The sequence below is a fragment of the Lethenteron reissneri genome, chromosome 26 (genome assembly GCF_015708825.2).
Source record: "Lethenteron reissneri isolate LAM-NWPU_2019-01 chromosome 26, ASM1570882v1, whole genome shotgun sequence".
Classification (NCBI taxonomy): Eukaryota; Metazoa; Chordata; class Hyperoartia; order Petromyzontiformes; family Petromyzontidae; genus Lethenteron; species Lethenteron reissneri.
Window position 1 is genome coordinate 13,568,397 of NC_083804.1, and position 24,846 is coordinate 13,593,242.

The 24,846-nt window shown below is 44.5% G+C and overlaps 1 protein-coding gene across 2 annotated transcripts in view; it reads left to right on the forward strand.

Annotated features, from left to right (window-relative positions):
• The first annotated feature begins 1,825 nt into the window (after positions 1-1,825).
• Positions 1,826-24,846, forward strand: part of LOC133348001 (stromal interaction molecule 1-like) — a 33,512-nt gene continuing 10,491 nt past the window's right edge. The window contains exons 1-6 of one of the 2 annotated variants that reach the window (XM_061560799.1): positions 1,826-2,032; positions 2,665-2,760; positions 20,242-20,369; positions 21,363-21,477; positions 22,539-22,650; positions 24,660-24,775. In XM_061560799.1, the coding sequence (XP_061416783.1) occupies positions 2,685-2,760; positions 20,242-20,369; positions 21,363-21,477; positions 22,539-22,650; positions 24,660-24,775 (547 nt within the window). In that variant the 5' untranslated portion in view covers positions 1,826-2,032; positions 2,665-2,684. Of the gene's footprint in view, positions 2,033-2,662; positions 2,761-20,241; positions 20,370-21,362; positions 21,478-22,538; positions 22,651-24,659; positions 24,776-24,846 lie in introns of both variants that reach the window. The other variant, XM_061560800.1, reaches the window with a different exon arrangement.

The following is a 24,846-nucleotide window of genomic DNA, read 5'->3' on the forward strand; positions in this document are numbered from 1 at the left end:
AGGGGGGCGTGGTTAGGGTTCTTGGGTTTCTCTGGTAGAGGGGGGGGGTGGTTAGGGTTCTTGGGTTTCTCTGGTAGAGAGGGGGGTGGTTAGGGTTCTTGGGTTTCCTCTGGTAGAGAGGGGGCGTGGTTAGGGTTCTTGGGTTTCTCTGGTAGAGAGGGGGGCGTGGTTAGGGTTCTTGAGTTTCTCTGGGTAGAGAGGGGGGGCGTGGTTAGGGTTCTTGGGTTTCTCTGTTAGAGGGGGGGGTGGTTAGGGTTCTTGGGTTTCTCTGGTAGAGGGGGGGCGTGGTTAGGGTTCTTGGGTTCCTCTGGTAGAGAGGGGGGCGTGGTTAGGGTTCTTGGGTTTTCTCTGGTAGAGAGGGGGCGTGGTTAGGGTTCTTGGGTTTCTCTGGTAGAGAGGGGGGCGTGGTTAGGGTTCTTGGGTTTCTCTGGTAGAGAGGGGGCGTGGTTAGGGTTCTTGGGTTTCTCTGGTAGAGAGGGGGGCGTGGTTAGGGTTCTTGGGTTTCTCTGGTAGAGAGGGGGGGCGTGGTTAGGGTTCTTGGGTTTCTCTGGTAGAGAGGGGGGCGTGGTTAGGGTTCTTGGGTTTCTCTGGTAGAGAGGGGGGCGTGGTTAGGGTTCTTGGGTTTCTCTGGTAGAGAGGGGGCGTGGTTAGGGTTCTTGGGTTTCTCTGGTAGAGAGGGGGGCGTGGTTAGGGTTCTTGGTTTCTCTGGTAGAGAGGGGGGCGTGGTTAGGGTTCTTGGGTTTCTCTGGTAGAGAGGGAGGGCGTGGTTAGGGTTCTTGGGTTTCTCTGGTAGAGGGGGGGGCGTGGTTAGGGTTCTTGGGTTTCTCTGGTAGAGAGGGGGGGCGTGGTTAGGGTTCTTGGGTTTCTCTGGTAGAGAGGGAGGGCGTGGTTAGGGTTCTTGGGTTTCTCTGGTAGAGAGAGGGGGCGTGGTTAGGGTTCTTGGGTTTCTCTGGGAGAGAGGGGGCGTGGTTAGGGTTCTTGGGTTTCTCTGGTAGAGAGGGGGGCGTGGTTAGGGGTTCTTGGGTTTCTCTGGTAGAGAGGGAGGGCGTGGTTAGGGTTCTTGGGTTTCTCTGGTAGAGAGAGGGGGGTGTGGTTAGGGTTCTTGGGTTTTCTCTGGGAGAGGGGGGGGCGGGGTTAGGGTTCTTGGATTTCTCTGGGAGAGAGAGGGGGGGTGGTTAGGGTTCTTGGGTTTCTCTGGGAGAGGGGAGGGCGTGGTTAGGGTTCTTGGGTTTCTCTGGTAGAGAGAGGGGGGGGTGGTTAGGGTTCTTGGGTTTCTCTGGGAGAGGGGGGGGGCGTGGTTAGGGTTCTTGGGTTTCTCTGGTAGAGGGGGGGGCGTGGTTAGGGTTCTTGGATTTCTCTGGTAGAGGGGGGGGCGTGGTTAGGGTTCTTGGGTTTCTCTGGTAGAGAGAGGGGGGTGGTTAGGGTTCTTGGGTTTCTCTGGGAGAGGGGGGGGCGTGGTTAGGGTTCTTGGGTTTCTCTGGTAGAGGGGGGGGCGTGGTTAGGGTTCTTGGATTTCTCTGGTAGAGGGGGGGGGCGTGGTTAGGGTTCTTGGGTTTCTCGGAGAGGGGGGGGCGTGGTTAGGGTTCTTGGGTTTCTCTGGTAGAGGGGGGGGCGTGGTTAGGGTTCTTGGATTTCTCTGGGAGAGGGGGGGGCGTGGTTAGGGTTCTTGGGTTTCTCTGGTAGAGGGGGGGGCGTGGTTAGGGTTCTTGGGTTTCTCTGGGAGAGGGGGGGGCGTGGTTAGGGTTCTTGGGTTTCTCTGGTAGAGGGGGGGGCGTGGTTAGGGTTCTTGGATTTCTCTGGGAGAGGGGGGGGCGTGGTTAGGGTTCTTGGGTTTCTCTGTTGGCGGCGGCATTCGCTGTCATGTTCGCGTGGACTTGATCTCCCTCGCAGTTGAGTTTCTAAGCCCCAGAGTTCCATCAGGCGCCATTACCTGGTCTTGCCGCCTGTTGTGCCCGTGTCAGTGGACGTACGGGTCTTCATGACGAGCTGAACTCTGCTGGACTGCGGTTTCTAGACCGGGGCGAGTTTGGAGGTGAGGTTCAGAGGAGCGGGAAGTGCGAGTTTCAGGGTGTGCGCTTGTGTGGTCGTGTGCTGACCATAATAGGTGCTCGCTAACCACACCATTCCCCAACAGTCTGTACGTCTATACGGTCATCTTTGTGTGCGTGTCAGTGTCATTGAGTGAGGAGCGGTTGTGTAGTGGTCAGTGCGCCGCGCTACGAACCCGGCGACCCCGAGTTAAAAAAAATTTGCTCACGGTCCTGGGCCTCCCTTAGGTCGACTCGGCCTTAAACGAGTACCTGTCATTGGAGAGACAAAGGCGGCCGGGCGTAGTCTTGGCCACACCACCCCGTCGTATGCCGAAGCGGCCTTCATAGGTGCTCGCAGACTACGTGGAGGATCTTCGTCTGAAGGGGGGCAACTTCTCCTAGGGCACCGTCATCGGTGTGGTGAAATCACCATCACCTGGTGGCGAATAGCCGCTGCGACCACTGTGTATGTGTTGGTATGTCATTGTGTTAGCGTGTGTCAGTATGTATGTGCTTTTTCATTCGTGCCAATGTATTCGTGTATGCATATCAACGTGTCTTTGTTTTTGGTTGTATGTGTACTTAGGCATTTCTATGCTGTGTATTTAATTTGGTGTGTGTGTGCGCCCTAGAGTCTGAAGATCTGGGTTCGACATGGATATGCGGGAGGCAGCGCTGACGTGTCTCTTATTGATGCTGGCATTGGGCTGTGCTGGGAAACGGAGTGAAGGTGAGGAGGGAGGAGGAGGGGTGGTGGTGTGTCTGTGGAGTTGTTGCCTTCTTTCGTGTCATTATTGGGATATGGGGAGCGATAGTTTCCGTGGTGGTGGTGTCGATTGGTGGTGTCGATTGGTGGTGTAGTAGCGGTGAGCGCGCTGCGCTACGGCCACCAACACCAGTGGTGACGATTTTCTGAACCGGTTATGGGCCTCCCCGAGGTCGACTCAGCCTCAATGTGTGTGGGAGACAAAGGCGGTCGGGCGTGGTTGCTGGCCACCCACCCCCTCGTGTGTCGTTACAGCACTTGCCCCAATATTCTGTTCAGGCTACACGGGGGATCTTTGTCTTTGTGTACGGATCGTGGAGAACTGGCGCACTGGTGAGCGCACTGCTACAAAATCCGTTCATCCCCAATATCAGTGTTAAATATTTTAACCGGACTTGGGCCTCTCCTAGGTAGACTCAGCCTTAAATGAGTACCTGGCGCGGTGTGTAAACATCAGCACTTGGGAGACAAAGGCGGCCGAGCGTGGTGTTGACCACCCACGCACGCCCTCGTGTTCCGTCCCAGCCTTCATAGGTGCTAGCTGACAACACTTGCTCTAACAGTCCGTTAATTTACCAAATTCGTGTTACCTCAAAATGCACCTAGCCTGGCACAAGCACCATGGTAAGGTCCCCACCAATTAGCATTTTGGTCTCCATCTGTGTGTGGTTGCAAGAGATTAGAAACAGTAGTTTCTAACCTCTTGCCGTAGATGTGCATAAGGGTGTTGTTAATGTGTGTGTGTGGTTGTGAATAGCTTATTGACTGGTGTGCATAGCTCTGTGGTGGTCATTCCATTTCTTGATCCTGAGCTGGTGGTGTGAGTTCCACACTTTTATGATGTGGGCCAGTCTTGCCTTTCGCACGACATCCACTTGTGATGCCTAATCCAGGTGTTACTCATTCTGCCTATTTGGAAGGGACACTTGTGTCCTTCGATACCACAGTTGGGATCAGAACACCTGAATGTAACTTTCGGGGATTTGAATCTTTACCCACTGAGTTCTATCCCAGTCCATATCGTATAACCGGCGCACGTATGTCAATATTACACCATGCACTAACACGCACACACACGAGAGACATTATTATTCCAGTTGTAAAGATGTTTATTGTCATTGGCCTTCTAAGTTTAAACTTTTTTCTGAAGTTTTTAAAATATGCTTGACCTAGGAAGGCCATTTGGTGACATTTTTCATGATTGGCTTTGGAAGTGCATGGTTCCTCATTGGCCTTGTACCTTTCATGTACATTTTCACTGATAGTGTTGATGCGTTTTACAACACATGCTCTATATAGATGTACATTAGTATTGGTAGTGGTGGTTCTATCACAGTAAACAGGGGGCACATATGTGTGCCCCACCTAATATTAGTGGGGCCGTCTGCAAAACACCATAATTGGGATGAGGCTGTAAGAGCAGATCTCGAAGTTCAGGTGTCAACTGGGTAACTCTTTCTGGATCTGAATGGGATGGTAAGAGGTGGTGGAGCTAATGGCATGAAAACATAACTTATTTAACCTGAGGGCCTCCCCAGCACTAAATGTTTGGCCAACTCCTTGCATTTGTATTGTGCACCAACAGTATGGTAATATGAATATTCATGCATTTCTATCTAGTTAAGATTTCATATTAAAATAAACCCTTGTTTCCTCATTTATAAAATGTTCAGGCACAGTCTTCATTTGTATTCAACTGAGTTGTTTTTTATGTTGCAAACTGGTAACTTCATGCTGAAATGTAAAACAAATTGATACAATGCTTACATTGCCCATATACATTTCAATACTTGCTGTATACAGTATTCCCTCGTTATTCGCGAACTTGTTATCCGCGATTTTGGCTATTCGCGAATCGCATCTGGAACTTTACTTGACTGCATCGAGCGAGAGAAAGAAAGTGATGAGATAAAATGATGAGATAAAATCATGTGCAGCATCATAATTTAAGGTGAGTTCATTTGTAAACTACTAGCTTTACTACCCTGCTACGCCCGGGACTTGGATTCACCACGCCCGGCCCGCCTTTGTCTCCCCAGTGGCGATGTTCACACACCGCACCAGTTACTCGTTTGAGGCTGAGTGGACCTAGGGGAGGCCCAGCCAGGAGCGGTTAAAATAATCGTCACCGGTGGTGGCTGTGAGCGGGAATCGAACTCGGGTGGACTGGTTCGTAGCGCAGTGCGCTAACCACTACACGACAATGCGTTACGCTTCCGCGGGTCACATGACAGATTTGACGTCACAGCTCACTTGCCGTGCAAACAATATATGCATTATTGAGCTCCCCCCCTCCAAAAAAAAAACCCCACAAAAGTGTAATTTTAATAATTTGTGCATGGTGTACAGTCTGGAAAGTACCCACATGGCAAATTTCAATTTTGTTGCATGTCGGGAAGTACGCTAAACATCTTGAACAGACACACATAATCACAACTTTGCCTTTTATATGTATGGAGATTATTTAAAACTTTAATATTTATGTTTATTTACTATGGTTATTAAAACCAATTGAATATTTTCGTGTTATTCAAGGTAAGTCATTACAAAGATAGATTTTCATAGGCCAATATCTTTATTCGCGAAATTTGCTATTCCCAAGGATCTCCGGAACGTATCTGTATCCCTCGCGAATAATGAGGGAACACTGCATATATTATATATACAGGCAGACCTCGGTTAGCGTGACCCTGTATAATGCTGATTCATTACCGCGTTCTTTGCCCTGGATAATTTTTTAAAATCTTTTTTTTCAATCAAAATATCTACAAAGCACTTACCAGTGAGAACACAAAGCAGTGCCAGACGAGGAAATGTACCCGCCTACATCATTCACTTTGCCATTCACAGCGACTTAAGCTCTGAGCACCCCCCGCGATTCGATTATCACAATTTGTGGTCACCATTTCATTTTAAATAATCGATTTGTTGAGGGAGGTGAGACCTCACAAGACCAGGATAGAGTCTCAGGCAGAGGTCGCAATCGGGTACCCGATACCCGTAGCCTACCCGATACCCGGCTACCCGTACCCGGCCGGGTACGGGTAGCCGTTTGCGACCCTGGTGCGGCCGGGTACGGGTAAGCCGTGAGTTACTGGTGAATAACCGTTTGTCACTCATTTCCCAACGTCTTGTCTCTTCTCACAATTCAAGTGCCTAGAATCAACCCACCCACGCCTGCAACATGGCTTCATCCCAGAGGTCGCAATCGGGTACCCGTACCCTACCCGATACCCGGCCGGGTACGGGTAGCCGGGTATCGGGTAAGGTACGGGTACCCAATTGCGACCCTGGTGCGGCCGAGTACGGGTACGGGTAAGGAATCAAAACCCGTTTGCGACCTCTGGTCTCAGGCTCCACCTAAAAGAAACCTTACCACAGAAATGTAGACTGAGTACATCACGAAGATCACAGAGTTCCTGGAGCTTTTCTCTGAGAATGATCCAGATTTGGAGCGCAGCAGCTCCCCCATGGATCCCTTGGAGGGGTACGCTAGAATGCACTCATGAGTAAAGGATATACTACTGATGTTATCATACATTATTATTTTTACGTTTGAAATAATGTTTACCATTTGTATTATTTGCGCTTTTACCGATAACCCAATGAAGCCCTCATATTTTGCTCAAACGAAAGATACAACACTGTTGGGAACTTATCATTATATATACAATGGTATAATGACCCCTTTTAGCGCTGTTTCGATTCGTGCTCCCTTCTCTTTGAACGCATTTTAAGTGCTAAGCGAGGTCTGCCTGTATTTACAAGATATCGCACTCTATCGGAGGCAAATTACTTGATTCATTAAAAAAAAAGTGTATTTGTGTTTGGAATGAGATGTAAAGCTACGTAGAACTTTCGGCTGGCCCGATACTGCGATTGAAAACAACCTTTGGGTGTAATTCTTTGGGGCCTAAATTCTAATATTGTATTACTATTTTCAGATTTTTTTATATACAGTAAAGCATAGATTAAGGGTGCAGTGGTGGCAAGATGGTTAGTGGGAATGCACTTTTATCCTCGTTACCTGCATTTGATGCCCGGCCACGTAAATGGTGAGTCATATCTGACCTGTTAGTGGGCTCCAACCTGCACTTATCAGCTTGGTGAAGTTTTGTCAAACAATCCGCAAGACTAACATAGCATGAAGAAGCTTTCATTCAGAAGTGAATTAACAAAGTGCTGACATTTTTTGTCTATTATAAGTATCATCAGCCATATTTTATCCAATGCTGGAAGAAGGCCACCTCATGTTGTCACCATCCTTCACTGTAATGCGATGTACCTCAACCCGTCTCGCTCCTACACGTGAGCCGATCTTGTAATTCTATCTCTGCAGTAGTGGTCCTCCTGGGTATGTTCTCGCCTTTAGCTGCCATTTCACGTCCTACCAAAGCCAACTATTCTTAAGTCAGCAGGATTTATCCAATTTGCATTTGTTCTCTGATCCATGTCACTGTCATTCCTAGCATGCATCTATCTCTATGCTTTGCATACGTTTCATGTTTTACCTTGAATAGCCTTCGTGAGTGTACTTCCTTGTTTAACTTCTTTTCTAGTCTATGATACTACTTTGTTTATATGCAATCTCATTGTAATGTCCATTTTTATAAAAAAAATTGTGTCTATAGCAATCCCTTGCCAACCGCGGGGGTTAGACTCGTCATCGTTTAATTAAGTTTCCTGTTTATTAACTAAACACCGAATAAAATACAGTACATGACACAATAGCGTAATAAAAGTTAAATAACATGACATACCTTTAATATTCACGATGACGACAAGGAGATGATGTGGGAGGGGCTCAGCCAAACATCCTGCTCTTCCTCTGGGCCACAGACGCAAACACTGGCCTTCACCGCTTACGGCACGCTTGGGGTCCATGATTAAGGGCAAAATTAACCCTTTCCCGGAATCGTAAGAAAAAATTAAATAACTTTATTGGTACAGTATGTCTTTTATAACATCACACAATACAATTATGTCATGCTGTGATGTAATACACACATCATTTGACTTCCTTAACACCGTGCTTACCCGTGGATCCTGACGTTTTCAGGCCGCGGTTGGTAAACAGGTTTTCAGAAGTAAATCCGCGTATACTCAAATCTCGCAGCTGGAACATTCTCAGTTGGCAAGAGATTACTGTGTCTTTTTTAATCAAGGTTCATGAGAGCTTAGATGACTGTATCATATCCACTAATAAGATGAATGATGTATTTCTGGGTCAATTCGGTAAGCGCAGATAATAGGATTAATTTGCTGCAACGTTGGTGCATGCCACTTATCTTGTAAAGAATGTGAATTATAGAAAGAATGGTGTTTTTTATCCAGTACTTGGAATGTCCACAGATCGATGGGGCAGTACAGATGTAGGAAAACAGGAACATGAGGGCAGATAAGAGAAATTTCACTGCATAAGTAAATTACTCTTATATCTTAGTATCCAACAGCACGCACATCATTTCTGTAAACGTGCATACTGTACGTCATTATAAATAATAGACAGCATTTTAACGCAATGTGTACTTTATACACTTGCATTAGTGTGCATACATGTAACTCGAAACCTGAGTCGATGTGTGTGTGCTGCTGTAATTTCATACGGGCTCCACAATAAAAGAAAATATTTTTTACGTCAAATATCTCAGGGTCTAATTTGCCAGTGGAGTAGAAACACATGCTGAATATACTTCACAATTCTCATCACTTAATGACAAACACTGCAATACCAAAACGAGGAGCATTTCCTAAACGGTACGTAATCTACATACAGTGAGGGAAAAAGTATTTGATCCCCTGCTATTTTGTACGTTTGCCCACTGACAAAGAAATGATCAGTCTATAATTTTAATAATAGGTTTATTTGAACAATGAGAGACAGAATAACAACACAAAATTCCAGAAAAACGCATGTCAAAAATGTTATAAATTGATTTGCATTTTAATGAGGGAAATAAGTATTTGACCCCTCTGCAAAACATGACTTAGTACTTGGTGGCAAAACCCTTGTTGGCAATTACAGAGGTCAGACGTTTCTTGTAGTTGGCCACCAGGTTTGCACACATCTCAGGAGGGATTTTGTCCCACTCCTCTTTGCAGATCTTCTCCAAGTCATTAAGGTTTCGAGGCTGACGTTTGGCAACTCGAACCTTCAGCTCCCTCCACAGATTTTCTATGGGATTAAGGTCTGGAGACTGGCTAGGCCACTCCAGGACCTTAATGTGCTTCTTCTTGAGCCACTCCTTTGTTGCCTTGGCCGTGTGTTTTAGGTCATTATCATGCTGGAATACCCATCCACGACCCATTTTCAATGCCCTGGCTGAGGGAAGGAGATTCTCACCCAAGATTTGACGGTACATGGCCCCGTCCATCGTCCCTTTGATGCGGTGAAGTTGTCCTGTCCCCTTAGCAGAAAAACACCACCCAAAGCATAATGTTTCCACCTCCATGTTTGACAGTGGGGATGGTGTTCTTGGGGTCATAGGCAGCATTCCTCCACCTCCAAACACGGCAAGTTCAGTTGATGCCAAAGAGCTCCATTTTGTTCTCATCTGACCACAACACTTTCACCTAGTTGTCCTCTGAATCATTCAGATGTTCATTGGCAAACTTAAGACGGGCATGTATATGTGCTTTCTTGAGCAGGGGGACCTTGCGGGCGCTGCAGGATTTCAGTCCTTCACGGCGTAGTGTGTTACCAACTGTTTTCTTGGTGACTATGGTCCCAGCTGCCTTGAGATCGTTGACAAGATCCTCCCGTGTAGTTCTGGGCTGATTCCTCACCGTTCTCATGATCAATGCAACTCCACGAGGTGAGATCTTGCATGGAGCCCTAGGCCGAGGGAGATTGACAGTTCTTTTGAGTTTCTTCCATTTGCGAATAATCGCACCAACTGTTGTCACCTTCTCACCAAGCTGTTTGGCGATGGTCTTGTAGCCCATTCGAGCTTGGTGTAGGTCTACAATCTTGTCCCTGACATCTTTGGAGAGCTCTTTGGTCTTGGCCATGGTGGAGAGTTTGGAATCTGATTGATTAATTGCTTCTGTGAACAGGTGCACTCCCTTTAAGAGTGTGCTCCTAATCTCAGCTCGTTACCTGTATAAAAGACACCTGGGAGCCAGAAATATTTCTGATTGAGAGGGGGTCAAATACTTATTTCCTTCATAAAAATGCAAATCAATTTATAACCTTTTTTGACATGCGTTTTTCTGTATTTTGTTGTTATTCTATCTCTCACAGTTCAAATAAACCTACCATTAAATTATAGACTGATCATTTCTTTGTCAGTGGGCAAACATACAAAATCAGCAGGGGATCAAATACTTTTTTCCCTCACTGTATGCCTTCAGTTATTTACCTTGTTAATGCGGTGATAAGAAAGCATTCCCATCCTGTGTTTTTGGTACGCGATAATAAACTTGGCACGATTGCGGCTTGCCTTCTTTAGGAAGTGGGTTTATAGAACTAAATAAAATAACTCGGTCTGTAATGTTTTTTGCTCAGAATACATTTTAATAGTTTGGTGGTAGAGCATAGCTTTCTTCAGGACTTGTACCAATGTCCTGATTGAGGCCAGACATCCAAAAACAGCCATTTCTTTGAATGTTCTTTCAACAGGAGGGAAGCCAGGCATGACTGTATTTTTGTCCCTCTACTTGCAGGAGCAACAATTAATGATTCCACGTGTATACTATATAGTGCTCTGTCATTGCTTGTGAATTATTGTGTGAAGTTTTATACATGTGTTATTGTGAGAATAGGTTTTCCCCTTTTTCTGGCAACAAACAGGTGTTAAGATGTTAAAACACCAAACTGAAATCTTTTACACGGAATCATGTCTGCATTAACCACAATGCTCGTGATCAGAATGCAAACAAAAAACACTGATAATATATGCAATGTCTTTGAAACTGATTGGTCCACACCAGATACCGCTTTCTTTGGAGCCTAGTTTCAAAAGGTGTCCTCTGGCCAAAAAGGCTTCCTCTGGTCTAACACCTTTGGCACTGTGAGGCCCTCATTCAGCAGTGGAGTGACAAAAGGACTGTACATGTACAATGAGCACTCACCTGGTTGAAGATATGTCAATAATGTGTATAAGCTGAAATTCAAACATGTACATCAAAACACATATAGAGGTAACAGTAGGCCCAGCACCGTGACCACAATGTTACCTTTGGCTCCAACATACCAGTGTTCATTTGTTCTTGACCAAATACATAAACACAAGTACCTTCCACCCATTTTAGGCTGAGTTTGCCTAAGACAGAGCATGTTTGTGCACACCTGGGGAGACTAGGCCCATCGATGTTGTTCTCGAGGAAGTTTTATTTTGAGCCTAGTCTCAAAACGGTGGACTCCAAAAGGCGTACACAGCACAAAGACAATGCACTATCAGAGTAATGAGAGCTCAGGGTGAGCAGCTACATCATGGGACCTCCTTTGCCAGCACCAAAATATGAGAATATTTTTCCCCTTGTTTGTGTTATTGTCTTTGCAGTTTAATGCATGTAACTGTGCCTCTAAATGTGTGGCTGTGTGACTGTATAGGTGTTTGCCTGGCTATGTTTTCCATTGTGTGTCTGGTTGTACTTGTTACTGGTGAAAACACACCTCCCCCTTGTGTTGTGCTGGCCTAAATAGGTGCTTACAAACAGCATTTTCTTAGACAGTCCAAGGTTAATTGGAGGATTATTGTATGAGATGGTGTGTGTGTGTGTATAAGTATGAACTTGGCTGCTTGAGTTCGATTCCCGCTCATTGCCAACACTAGTGACGATTATCTGAACCAGTCCTAGGCCTCTCCGAGGTTGCCTCAGCCTCAAATGAGTACCTGGTGGAGTGTGTAAAGATCGCCACTGGGGAGACAAAGGTGGCCAGGCGTGGTGCTGGCCACCCACCTCCTCATGTGCTGTGCCAGCCTTCATAGGTGCTTGCTAATAGCACTTGCCCCGACAGGCTGTTAAGGCTACACAGGGAATCTTTGTGTATGAGTGCAGGACTGTTAAGTTTGAGGAAAGAAGATGCATCATCTGTGAATTGTTGCAGCAGTGTAAGTCGAGAGGAAGAATGCTTGAGTGGAGGGGGTGCTGAGTGAGCAGTTTTTTTTTGGTCACTTGTATGAGTCTGATTGTGTGCGATATGTACATGTGTAAAGCTGATTGCGCTGCGTTTTGCGTGTGAGTGTTTGACGAGGCCCAATTGCACGTCACACTTGGCAATAAGTGAGTTGACAGGCCTGTAAGTGTATAGCAGTATATGGAATGATGCATGTTTAGTGGTGTGTGTGCGGTTGGGTTTGTGTGATTCTGTATTTTTGGCTCTGGGTGGTTGTGGATGAATGTGTGTTTGGCTGGTCCAGTTTGAGGAGCTGGTAACCGATTTTCATTTATTTCCTTTATCAAACGACCATAGAACAAAAATCCAAGTAAGAATGTGTCAAAGGTTCTGAGAGAACATGCATCCATTTGTTCCCTAGCCAAATCAATATGGTAGAGCCAGCAGACAAAATCCCCGCCCCCACTTTCAAGAGCTTCTTAAAGCGGCAGTTAATTGATTCAACTAGCCACGTGGAATATTTGAACGCTCACTGGGGTAGAGAGACTGCCATTCCGCGGTCCGGAGCTCTTCCGGTACCGGCTAGAGAACTGTGGAATACAGGCTCCTGTTACAACGAGGGGTGCACAGTGATTTAGTCAGGGCAGGATAACTTTTAAAAAAATGAGTGGCTCATTCCTGAGTGTGGAGGCGATGATTGGGAGGTGGTGAGTGCTAGGCTGTTGTGTACTCACCTGCCTATCAACAGATTCAACAGATGTTGAGGATTGATGGGATCGTTGTCATTGGAGTGTGTGTGTTTGGGGTGTGTTTGCGTGCGCACGTGGCCTGTGTCTGTGTTTGCAAAAAAGATCTGGACAAAGTCCCATCGGTGAGTTCCTCCGGCAGACAAAGCTGCATTGGTGGGTCATGTAGCCCGTATGCCCAGCCACCGCATGCCTTAACAGCTATTATTCAGCGGGATAGAGGGGGCTAAATGGGCACGGCACGGGCTAGAGAAGAGATGGAAAGATGTGGCATGAGAAGATGTGGAACTTAGTGAACTTGCCAATGACTGGTTACAGTGGTGTCAAGATCGGCTTCTGTGGAGGAGGCTCGTGAAGGATGCTACTGGGCAGTTGGAGGTAGTCGCCTCCAGCAACAACGGAGGGCAGAGGAGCGACGCTCACAACAATGAGAGGAGCGCCGGGCTGCTAAAACACAGAAAGTTTGCACAGTCCGGGCACAAGGTGGTTCATTTCAGTCAATCAACCCATTGTACCTGGGTCTGACCCATGACCTCTTCGACACTTCACGTGGCCTTAAAGTGCACATAGCCTGGCACAAGGACCGTGGTGATGTCACCACCACTTAGTGGAGAATTGTGGTAGTTGCAATTTTCGTGGCTCATTGCGCCCTTTTTGACAAGAAAGCCATCATCAGGACTCAAGGTAAGTGAAAATGAAACGGATTATTTTCAATTTTTGTTACTTTATTTTACGTGTTATTTACTACCCAGTTTTATTAATGAGTTTAACAATACTTCCCTTTGTTGAACTGTAAAATATTTAATAACACTGATCATATGGGCATTTAAATCCAGTACATTCTACATTCGACTTATGAACGGGTCTCAGGAACTATTTGTGTTCGTAAGTCGATGAATGGCCATAGTCTTTCTCCTTCCACAGGTATTCCTGCGCTGTTGTACTGAATGGCATCCACTCTTTCTAAGTATCTGACGAAGTTGTTTGGTGATAGTGGATCTCCCTTTCTCATACCTATTGTTGTTGGGAACCATTCTATTTCTTTTCCGAACTTTACTACCGACTTAGACCTTTCACCTATATCTTGCAGAAATCTGTGTCAGTCTTTTCTCTACTCCATATGATCTTAATGTTTCCCACATTGTCTTGCTTAGTCGAATCAAATAGGTTCTGGAAATCTATGAAACGGTTGTAAGCCAGCCTATTTCTCTTTGCTTGATCTGCTGTAAGCCTTAACATCAAGATTTGCTGTACTGTGTTCCTGTCTTTGCTAAACCCTGCCTGTGCACCCACTAAATATTCCTCAGCCTGCACTTTTAATCGGATTGATAGTATTATCATTAGTATCTTCCCCTTCTGGCTCATGCGTGCGATGGTTCAGTATTTTTTACAATCGTGAGGTCTCCTTTCTTGGGTATCGTCGCAAATATGTTTTTTTTACACTCTTCTAGTATTTTCCCTTCTCTCCATACTTGTTTTCATAGCTCATGCATTCATGTCGTCTATTATGACTAGTCAGTTAACCAGTCACTCAGTCAATACAATATATTATTTACTAGGAAAACAATCAATCAGAAGGCTTTCTCTGTCATCCGTCAAGATCTCACTCATTTGAAAACCCAAATTTTTTCCAGGTGCAGAAAGCATGTCAATCCCTAATGAACCCTTCCTCGGTTCATTAGGGATTATTTTTTCTTTTTAAATCACGTCTTAAAACTCACCTATTTTAACTTGCTTTCCCTGTAACTTACGATAAAAATAATAATTTGTTGTCTGTTTAGATTACTCACTAATTATTACTACAGTATTCACTTTTCATCAAAAGTCTTATTTTATTGGACTTTCGAGTGTAGTTTTTATTATTTTTTATTATCAGCGTTCTATTTCGCTTAGATTTTAACTATAGTTGTGAGTGTAATTTTACTTTTAAGTACCGCGCTTTGAGATATTTCAATATGAAATGCACTTTATAAAATAGAGATTATTGGAATTTGCTACCCTAGTTGCCCACTAGGGGACAGCTTAAATCAAAATTGTTCAGATTTTGGGAAATTAGTTTTGCAATGAGAAGTGCTGCGGCAACCATTGTCGGTAATGATTTCCCTCAAATTTCCAGCGTTAAATGTTGAGACGTTTGTACAGTGTAAACCTTTTTAAATTTGCTTAACGTTTAAACTGTCAAAAATGTGTAACTTCCAACGCCATCTACAGGACGTCGCTTGCAGTGATCGCACACAAAACGTGCCTCCGTATCTTTATGGTTCCGTCTCTATTGTTTTCTTTCTCTACTTTTTTGTCTGCCTTTTACTGGGCTTTGTCTCCTTGCCTTATTTCCACATAACAACAATGGAGGATGGATGAGCGATTGTTACAACAATGAGCAGTGCCAGGCAACTAAAACATAGAAAGTTGGCACATTGGGGTATGCAGGTGGTGCATCTGGTAGTAATCTCAGTTAACTCATAACAACTGGGTCTGTTTCTCTTGCCAGCAAGCCTTCAACACTTCCCTTGGCCTCAAAGTGCACATAGCCTGGCACAATTATGCATGGCGGCTGTTGATGTTGTTTTGTCTGTGTGTGATTGTGTGTGGATGCGTGTTTGGCTGGGTGGTTATGTGTTTGAATTTGTCAACGTGGGTGTGTCACGTTTTCTGTGTATGTAGGTGTGGGTGTGGGTTGTTGTAAACATTTTGTACACATTGTGGTAATCAAGAATGTGTGTGAGTGAATATGTATGAGATTATTAATGGTTTAAACCAGCACTTGTCAGAACAGCTTTCAGACCAGGAGTTGTTTGTCATCATCTTTTGTGTCAACATATTTTTGGTAGTGAGTCTGTGTGCTTATGCCAGTAAGGATTTGTTTTTAAAGGTCGTGTCTCGTGAATGGTTTTACAATGTAAATGTTGAAGTTGCTGTATCGGTAAATGTCAGAAGGCTTGTGTGTGATGAGGTGCAATTGGTATTTTTTTACTGCCCTACGGTTCTATTACTCTGGAGTTGATTCCCTGCTATGGATAATATTTGTGGCAGTTAGTATATCAACCTGTCCTTGGTCTCCCTAAGGTCAACTCTTCCCTAAATGAGTACTTGGTGCAGTGTGTAAATATAATAAAACTTCTCAAAGCTAGCTAGGTAGACAGCCTTTCCAGTTATGGGGGATGTCTGACATACTGCAAATAGTTCATATTTTAGTTCTACAAACGAGCAATTATATTTACAGGTAATTAACGCCTAACACATTTAATTAACAATCAATTACTTGATAAGAATGATCTATTCTTGAGAATTTAAGATTAACAATTCAGTAACAAGTGATATTACTACTGTACAGTTTCATCCAAGACATTGAAGCAGAGGTGAATTTGTAGCTTTTGATTTTCTAGTGCATAAGCATACATCAATTGTATTTATTACCAGAGGTGTGGACTCGAGTCATGTGACTTGGACTCGAGTCAGACTCGAGTCATGAATTTGATGACTTCAGACTCGACTTGGACTTGCATAACAATGACTTTGTCCCACCTCTGTTTATTACAATGGTCAAAAGCACGGCCTTGAAAAGAAAATATATACAGACTCATTGGGTCTTTCGTTAAAGTCACGTAGATAGAAAAATAAAAATAAATCGCAACGTTTTGATCGCAACACAAGCAATCGTCTTCAGGCGAAAAAATACAGCAGGCGGACTGCTGAGGCAGGAAGAAACATAGCGAGAGAGCTGCTGCAGCTAAAGGTCAGAAATGTTTGAGATGGGTACAACCCAAGGGTAAGTGGACGGGGCTAGAGATGGAATTTGCAAGTCAATGTAAGATCGCAGAGCTAGGTATACCTCGACTAATCATGTCTGCATTAACCACAACACTTGTGGTCAGAATGCAAACAAAAATAAAGGCGATTGGTATGATCTTGGTGTCGCGGCTTCTCTTCAGGGAAGTGAGCGACTCGATCAGATGGATCTTCTTGTCTCGGAGTTTGTTAAAACATCTAATGGTTGTGTGGAAACCCTCCCCGCAAAGGCGGTTAAATCATGACTTAAAGCTTTCGTGACTGCAGGAATTCATACTCTTTGGGTCTTTCGGTAAAGTCACATAGATAGAATTTTTTTTTTTAAATTCACGAAGACGATGGCTTGTGTTGCGATCGAAACGTCGTGATTTATTTTATTATTTTTCTATCTACGTGACTTTACTGAAAGACCCAAAGAGTATGAATTCCTGCAGTCACGAAAGCTTTAAGTCAAAATATATTCAGTAATCGGTGACATGGCAATAGCCATTTTCCATAGCACGTAAAAAAGTATGCATACCATTATAAAGAAGGGGCATTTCCTGAAATGTTACCTAATTATAAGAATATTTTAAAGCCGTGTTATTGATTATAATCTATTGAGTTTTTTTTTATTGTGCTTGTATACCACTGCTAACTCAGCAGCATCACCAAATAATGTATTTATGACAATCGTTGTGCTATAGCGGCTTGCAATTCCCAGTGTTGATAAGCACATTTCCAATTCCTGCACATGATTAGCATAGAGACGTGTGGTCGACTTGCAATGAGGATTACTGCAGAATGCCATGTTCTCCCGCTCACAGCTTAATTATCCCACAAACTGTGTTTTAATGCCATGTTCTCCCGCTCACAGCTTAATTAGCCCACAAACAGTATTTTGGTAGAAGTATTTATTTTACAAAAATTTCCTTATATTTTTACAAACAGTTTTGGTCGCCTTTCCGACTTAATCAAGTTCCAGGTTACTCGAGTCCGTATTGAATATGTTTTACTTTATCAGCACTGTGGAGACAACGATGGCTGGACGTAGTGCTTCCTACACCACCCCATACATCGCACACCTGGCGTTGACGTTCATCAAAGACATCACAACATTAACTGGCTGATGGGCACATCTCCTTCGTATGTGGACAATTTAAGACAAGCCGCAGTGCGATTGTCGCCATGCAACCAACAACTATGGACGGTATAATAAACCACCGTGGCCTGCGCTCCTTTAATGGAGGAATACTAAAACTACACAAACTCGGTCCTGAAGCCTTCTTTTGGCGAGCAGACCTCTACATTGGCACTTACTCCCTGAACATATTGCCATTCGCAAGCATAGAATATACCACCTCCCCAATGTCTCCTCAATAAGTGTCCGTTAACAGTGAGTGGTGGGGGAAGGGGTGAATTTACTTTTAAATATTTGTGAGTGTCACTTTATGGGACCACACATCCGTGTGCTTTATTGCCTCAGTTCCTTCAAACGGAAATTAATCCGTGAAGCCTGTGTGTACAGAGAGAACACCCAGTGTTGGGGCTGTTCGCGAGCACTTAAGACCACCTAAGACCGGCTTGGCGCATGTGAAGTTGACCTGGCCAACACCATGCCCGACCACCTTTGTCTGTCCAGTGCCAATGTTTACACACGTGTACTCCTTTAAAGCTGAGTCCACCGATGGGAGGCCCATGACTGGTTCAGAAAAATCGCCGCTGATATTGGCCGTGTCAGCAGGAATATAATTGGGTTTATAGTGCAGTGCCATAATTACTACGACTGATCCCCACAATGATATGAAAAAAATACATTCAAGAAAGATCCCCAGTTTTAACATGTAACAGTATATTAGGGCAAGTGCTGTTAGTGAACACCTTTGAAGGCTGGCACGGCATAGAAGGTGGTGGGTGGACAGCACCACGCCCAACTGCCTTTGTCTCCCCAGTGGCGAAGTTAACACATTGCACGAGGTACTCATTTGAAGCTGAGTAGACCTAAGGTAGACCAAGGGCCAGTTAAAATATTTTCTGTCACTGTTATTTATCTTACTCGGCAATCGAACTTTGGTTGCTGGGTACGTAGCACAGTGCACTAACCACTGCACTTCTGCTTTGTAACCACACACTGATGTGCATTTACGAAAGACATATACAGTATGGTATATAAAGGCACACACAAGTACTAGATATGCACACATACACAGACATAACACGTGAACACTTCATAACGTACATGGTAATACTGTACACCATACACAACACTCGTACTTACAGAAACTTTGCACCCAGGTTATAAGTAGCTGTGTGCGTGCTTACTGACGTGAGCACACGGACGAATGGGCCATGTCACGCAAAGAAAAATATCCCCCTTTCGCCATACAAACTGTTGGGGCAGATGCTATTCGTTAACACTTTTGAAGGCCATATTCATAAACACCTACATTCTGGTATGCAAATACACACATCCCACAATATGTAACGCATGTTTGAACAACTGTCCAACAATATCCAGAGCACGCCTCAATTGCTGAAATAAAAAAAAGGATTTGCAATGCCCCTGTTGTGAAATCCATATATGTATGTGCTTGGCCATGGTACTGGATATTAAATCAGAGACCATTAAAGGCATATTTATGGCTCATTGACGAGACACTAGAGCTCAACACACATTTACAATGAGACTCTCCAAGCAGTTACCCATCCATAAGCTTTTATCCCTAAACCATAACGCCTTAAACCTATACAAAGTCAAATGAAGTGGCATCTGATAGTATTTCATCTATTGAAAGTCAAGGAAGGTCTGTGATTGCATGAAAATCTGGTCTATGATTTTTTGATACAAAAATCTGTGGGAACAGTTGAGCCAGATATTATTTAAGTACAATCGTCAGTTTTCACAGTTAAACAGGTGGAATTGTTGAAGCTTCCGGAATGAAAAATCCTTAGTTTGACACCATCCTCAAAGAGTACCACTTCTTGCCACATGTAATTTTGTTGTTTTAAGGCTGCGAAATGTATGTGCCAGTTATAAAGTTTGTGAGATATGAGGCTGATAGATCTGTATAGACCTGTGTGCCCATGTCAGGTGTATTGTGTACCTCTGCATTCTGTTCATCGTGTGTATTATATAGCGCCCTGGAAAGGGCACGATATAAATGCGAAATAAAATAGAATCCCTGTGCTCTCTACATATGTAGTACAGCAGTCAGATTGCTGCGTTACAAACCCGGGCGAACCGAGTTGTTTTCCTGCCCATGGCCATCACCAGTGACAATTATCTGAATTGGTCCTGGGCCTCCCCTCGGTTGACCCAGCCTGAAATGAGTACTTTGTGCCATTGGGGAGACTAAGACGGCCGGACTTAGTGCTGGCCACCTACCTCCTCGTGTGTCGTGCCGGCCTTCATAGGTGCTTGCTAAAGCACTTGCCCCAACAATCTGTTAAGGCTTTAAGGGGGAATCTGTGTCTTTGTACAGGCCGATGTATGCACTTCTAGCTAATTGTTTTATTCTTGCCTATGGAAATATGTTCAGTAGCTAAATTCAAATGTTGAGGTCTGCTAGCCACGAGATGGCTTCAGGAGAAAGTTTGTCTAGTTTAGATATTTTTCCACTGAAGGAGCGCAGACTACATTGGTTTACTTTATGATCCATAGGTTTGGGTTGCATGGACACAATCGCACTGTGACTTGTTTTTAATTTTAAATTCATGAAGGAGATGTGTGCATTGGCCTGTTGATGTTCTGATGCGGTTGATGGTTACACTCATCTTTTAGAGTAATATCAAAGCCACTTGTGTTTGTCTGTTGTGTGTGTACACGTGTTGTTTAGCATTTTGTTGTTTTCCTGTGCTTCTCATGTGCAGACAAGTGTCCTCTGCCCGGATGCAATGTGGACCCCGCAACACAACTGAGCTTCGATGCCGTGAGCTCGATCCACGCGCGCATGGACGATGATGACGACGGCACCATTGACACGAGGGAGAGCGACGGCGTAAGCAACATCATCGTCACTGTCACGATCAAAACATTATGATCGTTGTCATCATCAATATCATCAACACAAATTACACCAGTTACTTCATCATCATCAACATACCATCATCGGCAACTTCACAATTGTCATTATTGCCAGCATCATTCACACCTTGACGGGGAAATGGCATAAGGATTTCACCAACACAAGCCTCACTAGCATTGTGTGTATGTAAATGTGTATGTGTGAGTGTTGGGTACAGGTGTCCATGACATCCCCAGGCTAAAGCCTATTTGCCCTTAGTTAAGGGACTGAAATCCTGCCCCCCGCAGAGAGCCTACAGAAAGACTGCACAGGTGCAGTCCTGAGAACTTAGGTTTAATTCTTTGCAACCTAACACGAGTTATCCTGATCCGCACCACTCGTAGTGTGGCTACTCAACCGTAAGCTAGTCTTTGATGAAGCGTGTTTACATCAGCATCGGGGAGACAAATGCGCCTAGGCATGGTGTTCGTCACATGACCCTCTTGTGTGCCATGACCGTCTCAATAGTAACGAGCACCACTTGGTGTTCCGTTTCGTATGATTAATAATAAAAAATAATGTCTTGGACACAGTACACACACTAGAAAAGTTTAACATACATACAAATAAAGGTATTTAGGTGGTGAGCTGGTACCAATTTTCACCAAAGCTCTGTGGTCCTCTATATATTAAAGTGTTATTGGTAAATTAATTAGTGTTTACATGTTAGTGTAAACCGGACCACCTGGAGAAAACCGACACGTGTGAGGGGGAAACACTTTATCCCATGCAGATGGAAAAGGTGGAGTCCACATTTTTTATAGCGCCTTCTCCTGGCAAGTAAGGGTAATGCACATTGACACCAACATGATTTGTGTGATCCACCATCCCTCACTGCGTTCACAGTACTGGATTATATGCCTACACCACCATCGCCTGGTGATGTAAAGACGTGTGTGTGTATGTGTTTGTCTTTGTACATCCAAGTTCCTGCGTGAGGACATGGAGTACAGCGACCCGGCCACACAACATCGTCGCTTCCACGGCGGAGACCAGACAATAACGCTTAAAGAGATGTGGGCAGCCTGGCTTGCATCTGATGGTACACTCACACACACTCACAATCTTGAATGCAGTGCTTTTACCTGGACTCATTGCACATTCTCACTCGAATTGGTTAATTTGCAATTTCGTTTTATCGGCTACGTAACAATGTGTGAAAGCTACTTAGCTTGTTGCTGCACAAGAACCTCTGGGTATTCTCGGCCACAATTAATGCTCAAATTTTTTTAACTTGTGAACCATACACCCATTTAAAAGAACGCCTGCGCTGGCTTGAAACGTTTAGGCTGGCCAGCCTATGATCAACTGTTGATTTGACAAGACTAGATTGTGTGATGAACTTGCATATTGTAAATAATCTAGACTTCTGTTTCCATGCCCAGCCACTGCATGCCTATTGCATACTTTGTTTGGCTCAATGGGCCTAAATGGGCATGGTATGTGCTTAAGATGAGATGGGCAGATATGGTACAGCAGGACACGGAGCTGAGTGGACCTGCGAACGATTTGTACTAGCGGTGTCAAATTCAGCTTTTGTGGAGTGGAGTCGTGAAAAACGCTGCTGAGCAGTTGCAGACAGGCACCCTCCAATAGCAACAGAGTGCATAGGAGTGACACTCAAAACAATGAGCAGAGCCCTGGACAGATACAGCACAGCAATAATTTGTATTTATTTTATCAGGTAAAACCCACTGAGCTATTAGCTATTTTCAGAAGCAACCTGGCCACAAATGATAGCTCAACAAAGTGGCTTATCATTTGGAAAGTTATAGCAGCAGCCAAATAATCCAAATGCATGTTTCTGAATATGGAGAGAAAAACCGGAGGACCCGGAGAAACATCCACGCGACCACGGGGAAAACAAATAAACTCCAAATATTCAGGCATTGTCAGGATTCAACCCCTGAGCTTCTGCATACCAGCCGAGGGAGATGACACAGTGAGGAGCAGTCACCTCAGTAATTTAAAACAGTTATGTGACTGATGCGATAAAACCTGACCCTGTTCAGTTGCCTCCTGCGAGTGAGCCTACAACACTTTACATGGCCTTAGTGTGAACCATCGGTTGTTATTATTGTGGTGTCTGTCTGCCCCCCTCAGTTTACAATTGGACAGTGCAGGATGTGGCACTGTGGCTGGAGACCATGGTGGAGCTGCCCCAGTACCTGGAAAACTTCCTCGAGAACAACATCGACGGGCCGAGTCTCCCCAGGTGTGCACAAACATGTTCTGTCTTAGGCAAACTCAGCCTAAAATGGGTGGGAGGTACTTGTGTTTATGTATTTGGTCAAGAACAAATGAACACTGGTATGTTGGAGCCAAAGGTAACCTTGTGGTCACGGTGCTGGGCCTACTGTTACCTCTATATGTGTTTTGATGTACATGTTTGAATTTCAGCTTATACACATTATTGACATATCTTCAACTAGGTGAGCGCTCATTGTACACATACAGTCCTTTTGTCACTCCACTGCTGAATGAGGGCCTCACAATGCCAGAGGACGCCTTTTGGCGCCTTTTGGCGTCCTCTGGTCTAACACCTTTTTAGACTAGGCTCCAAAGAAAGATGTCTCTGGTGTGGACCAATCCGTTTCAAAGACAATGCATATATTATCAGTGTGTTTTTTGTTTGCATTCTGACCACTAGTTTTGTGGTTAATGCAGACATGATTCTTTGTAAAAGGTTTCAGTTTGGTGTTTTTAGATCTTAACACCTGTTTTGGCAATTAAAATTGGAAAACCTATTCTCAAAATAATTACAATTTTATATTTACAATTTAATACCACTTAAAATGAATGCAGTTTAATCAGTCACTGACAGTCACCATGAAGCAGAGATGGAAGGCTTGAGGCTCACCATATATGAGAGGCTGAAGATATTAATTGACATGTTTGAAGAATTAATGTATTCATAATATAAATGTAAAATAACAGTAAAAAAACAAAGGCACAAATGGAGAATGTAGATTATTGAGAGCATCCCAAGGGCATGGGTTTACAACATTCCATACAACACGTGGGACTTTAGACCTTACAGTGCACAAGCTAATGGTTAGAGATCGTGTTTTTATCGGTTGTCAAGCCATATCCCGAGCACAGCTTAATTAGAGAGTAAATAGTGTTCCGGTTGGATATCTCTTTGTTTATTGGTTTGGGTTAGTTTTTCCAGCTTCCCCAAATTTCAGTGTACTCTGAGTTCAGTTCTGAGAGGATTCACTAACATCTGATGAATCCATGTTATTTTGTGAAATTAAATTTTAGATTATCCGGAAAATAAATAGTTTCAGATTGCTCTGAAAAAGTGGCATGACTTCTGAATGTTGAAATGGGTACATTACATCATTGTGATGTCTTATATTTGTGGGAATATCTTTGTGCTAGTTTGTGTGCATGCATGTGTAAGCGAGTGTATGATTGTGTATCTGATAGTATGCGTTATGGCCGTGTGTGTGAATGTGAGTGTATGTGGGGAGCGGTGGTGTTGCGATTAGCGCGCTGCGCTACGAACCCAGCGACCTCAGTTCGATTCCCGCTCACGGCCAACACCAGTGATGATTATCTGAATCGGTCATGGGCCTCCCCTAGGTCGACTCAGCCTCAAATGTGTGTGTGCTGTGCCGGCCTTCATAGGTGCTGGCTAACAGCACTTGCCTCTACAGGCTATATGGGGAGCTTTGTTTTTCTACATATGTGAGTGTGAGCTTCACACCACGACCTACAACCACTTATCAGCTGGCAGTGGTATTAAATGCCTGTGATCTAGTGCTTTGGAATCAAGCGTTGATAGAGCTCAGAGATTTGTGAAACTCCTAAACCTGCTGGGCTGTGAGGTGGTGACTCAGGGTGTGGTAATACAGAATGTGTGTACACGTATGAATTTGCCTGCATGCATATGTGTGTGTATGTTCAGTGGGGAGTGGTGGAACAGTTGTTTGCACACTGTGCTACGAACCCAGCGACCTGAGTTTGGTTACCACATAAGGCCAACACCGACAATTATTTGAACCAGTCCTGGCCTTCCCCTATGTCGACTCGGACTCAAATACCAGGTGCAATTTGTAAAAACATCGCCTACGAAGGAAACAGGCGAACAGGAATGGTGCCGGGCACCCACCCACCCCTTTATATGCCGTGCTGGTCTTCATAGGTGCTTGCTTAACAGCACATGCCCGAACAGTCTGTTAAGGCTATTTGAGGGATATTTATCTTTGTATGTTCCAGGTTGGCCATCACCAACCACACATTCATGACCACCATTCTGAAAATCCCGGAGAGGAGCCACCGACACAAACTGCAGCTCAAGGCCCTGGATGTGGTGCTGTTCGGGGCACCACTGTGTAGGTCTACGCACCCCATTCCTCCCCACCGCATCCCATTACTGCATATCACATGACCATACATAAAATCA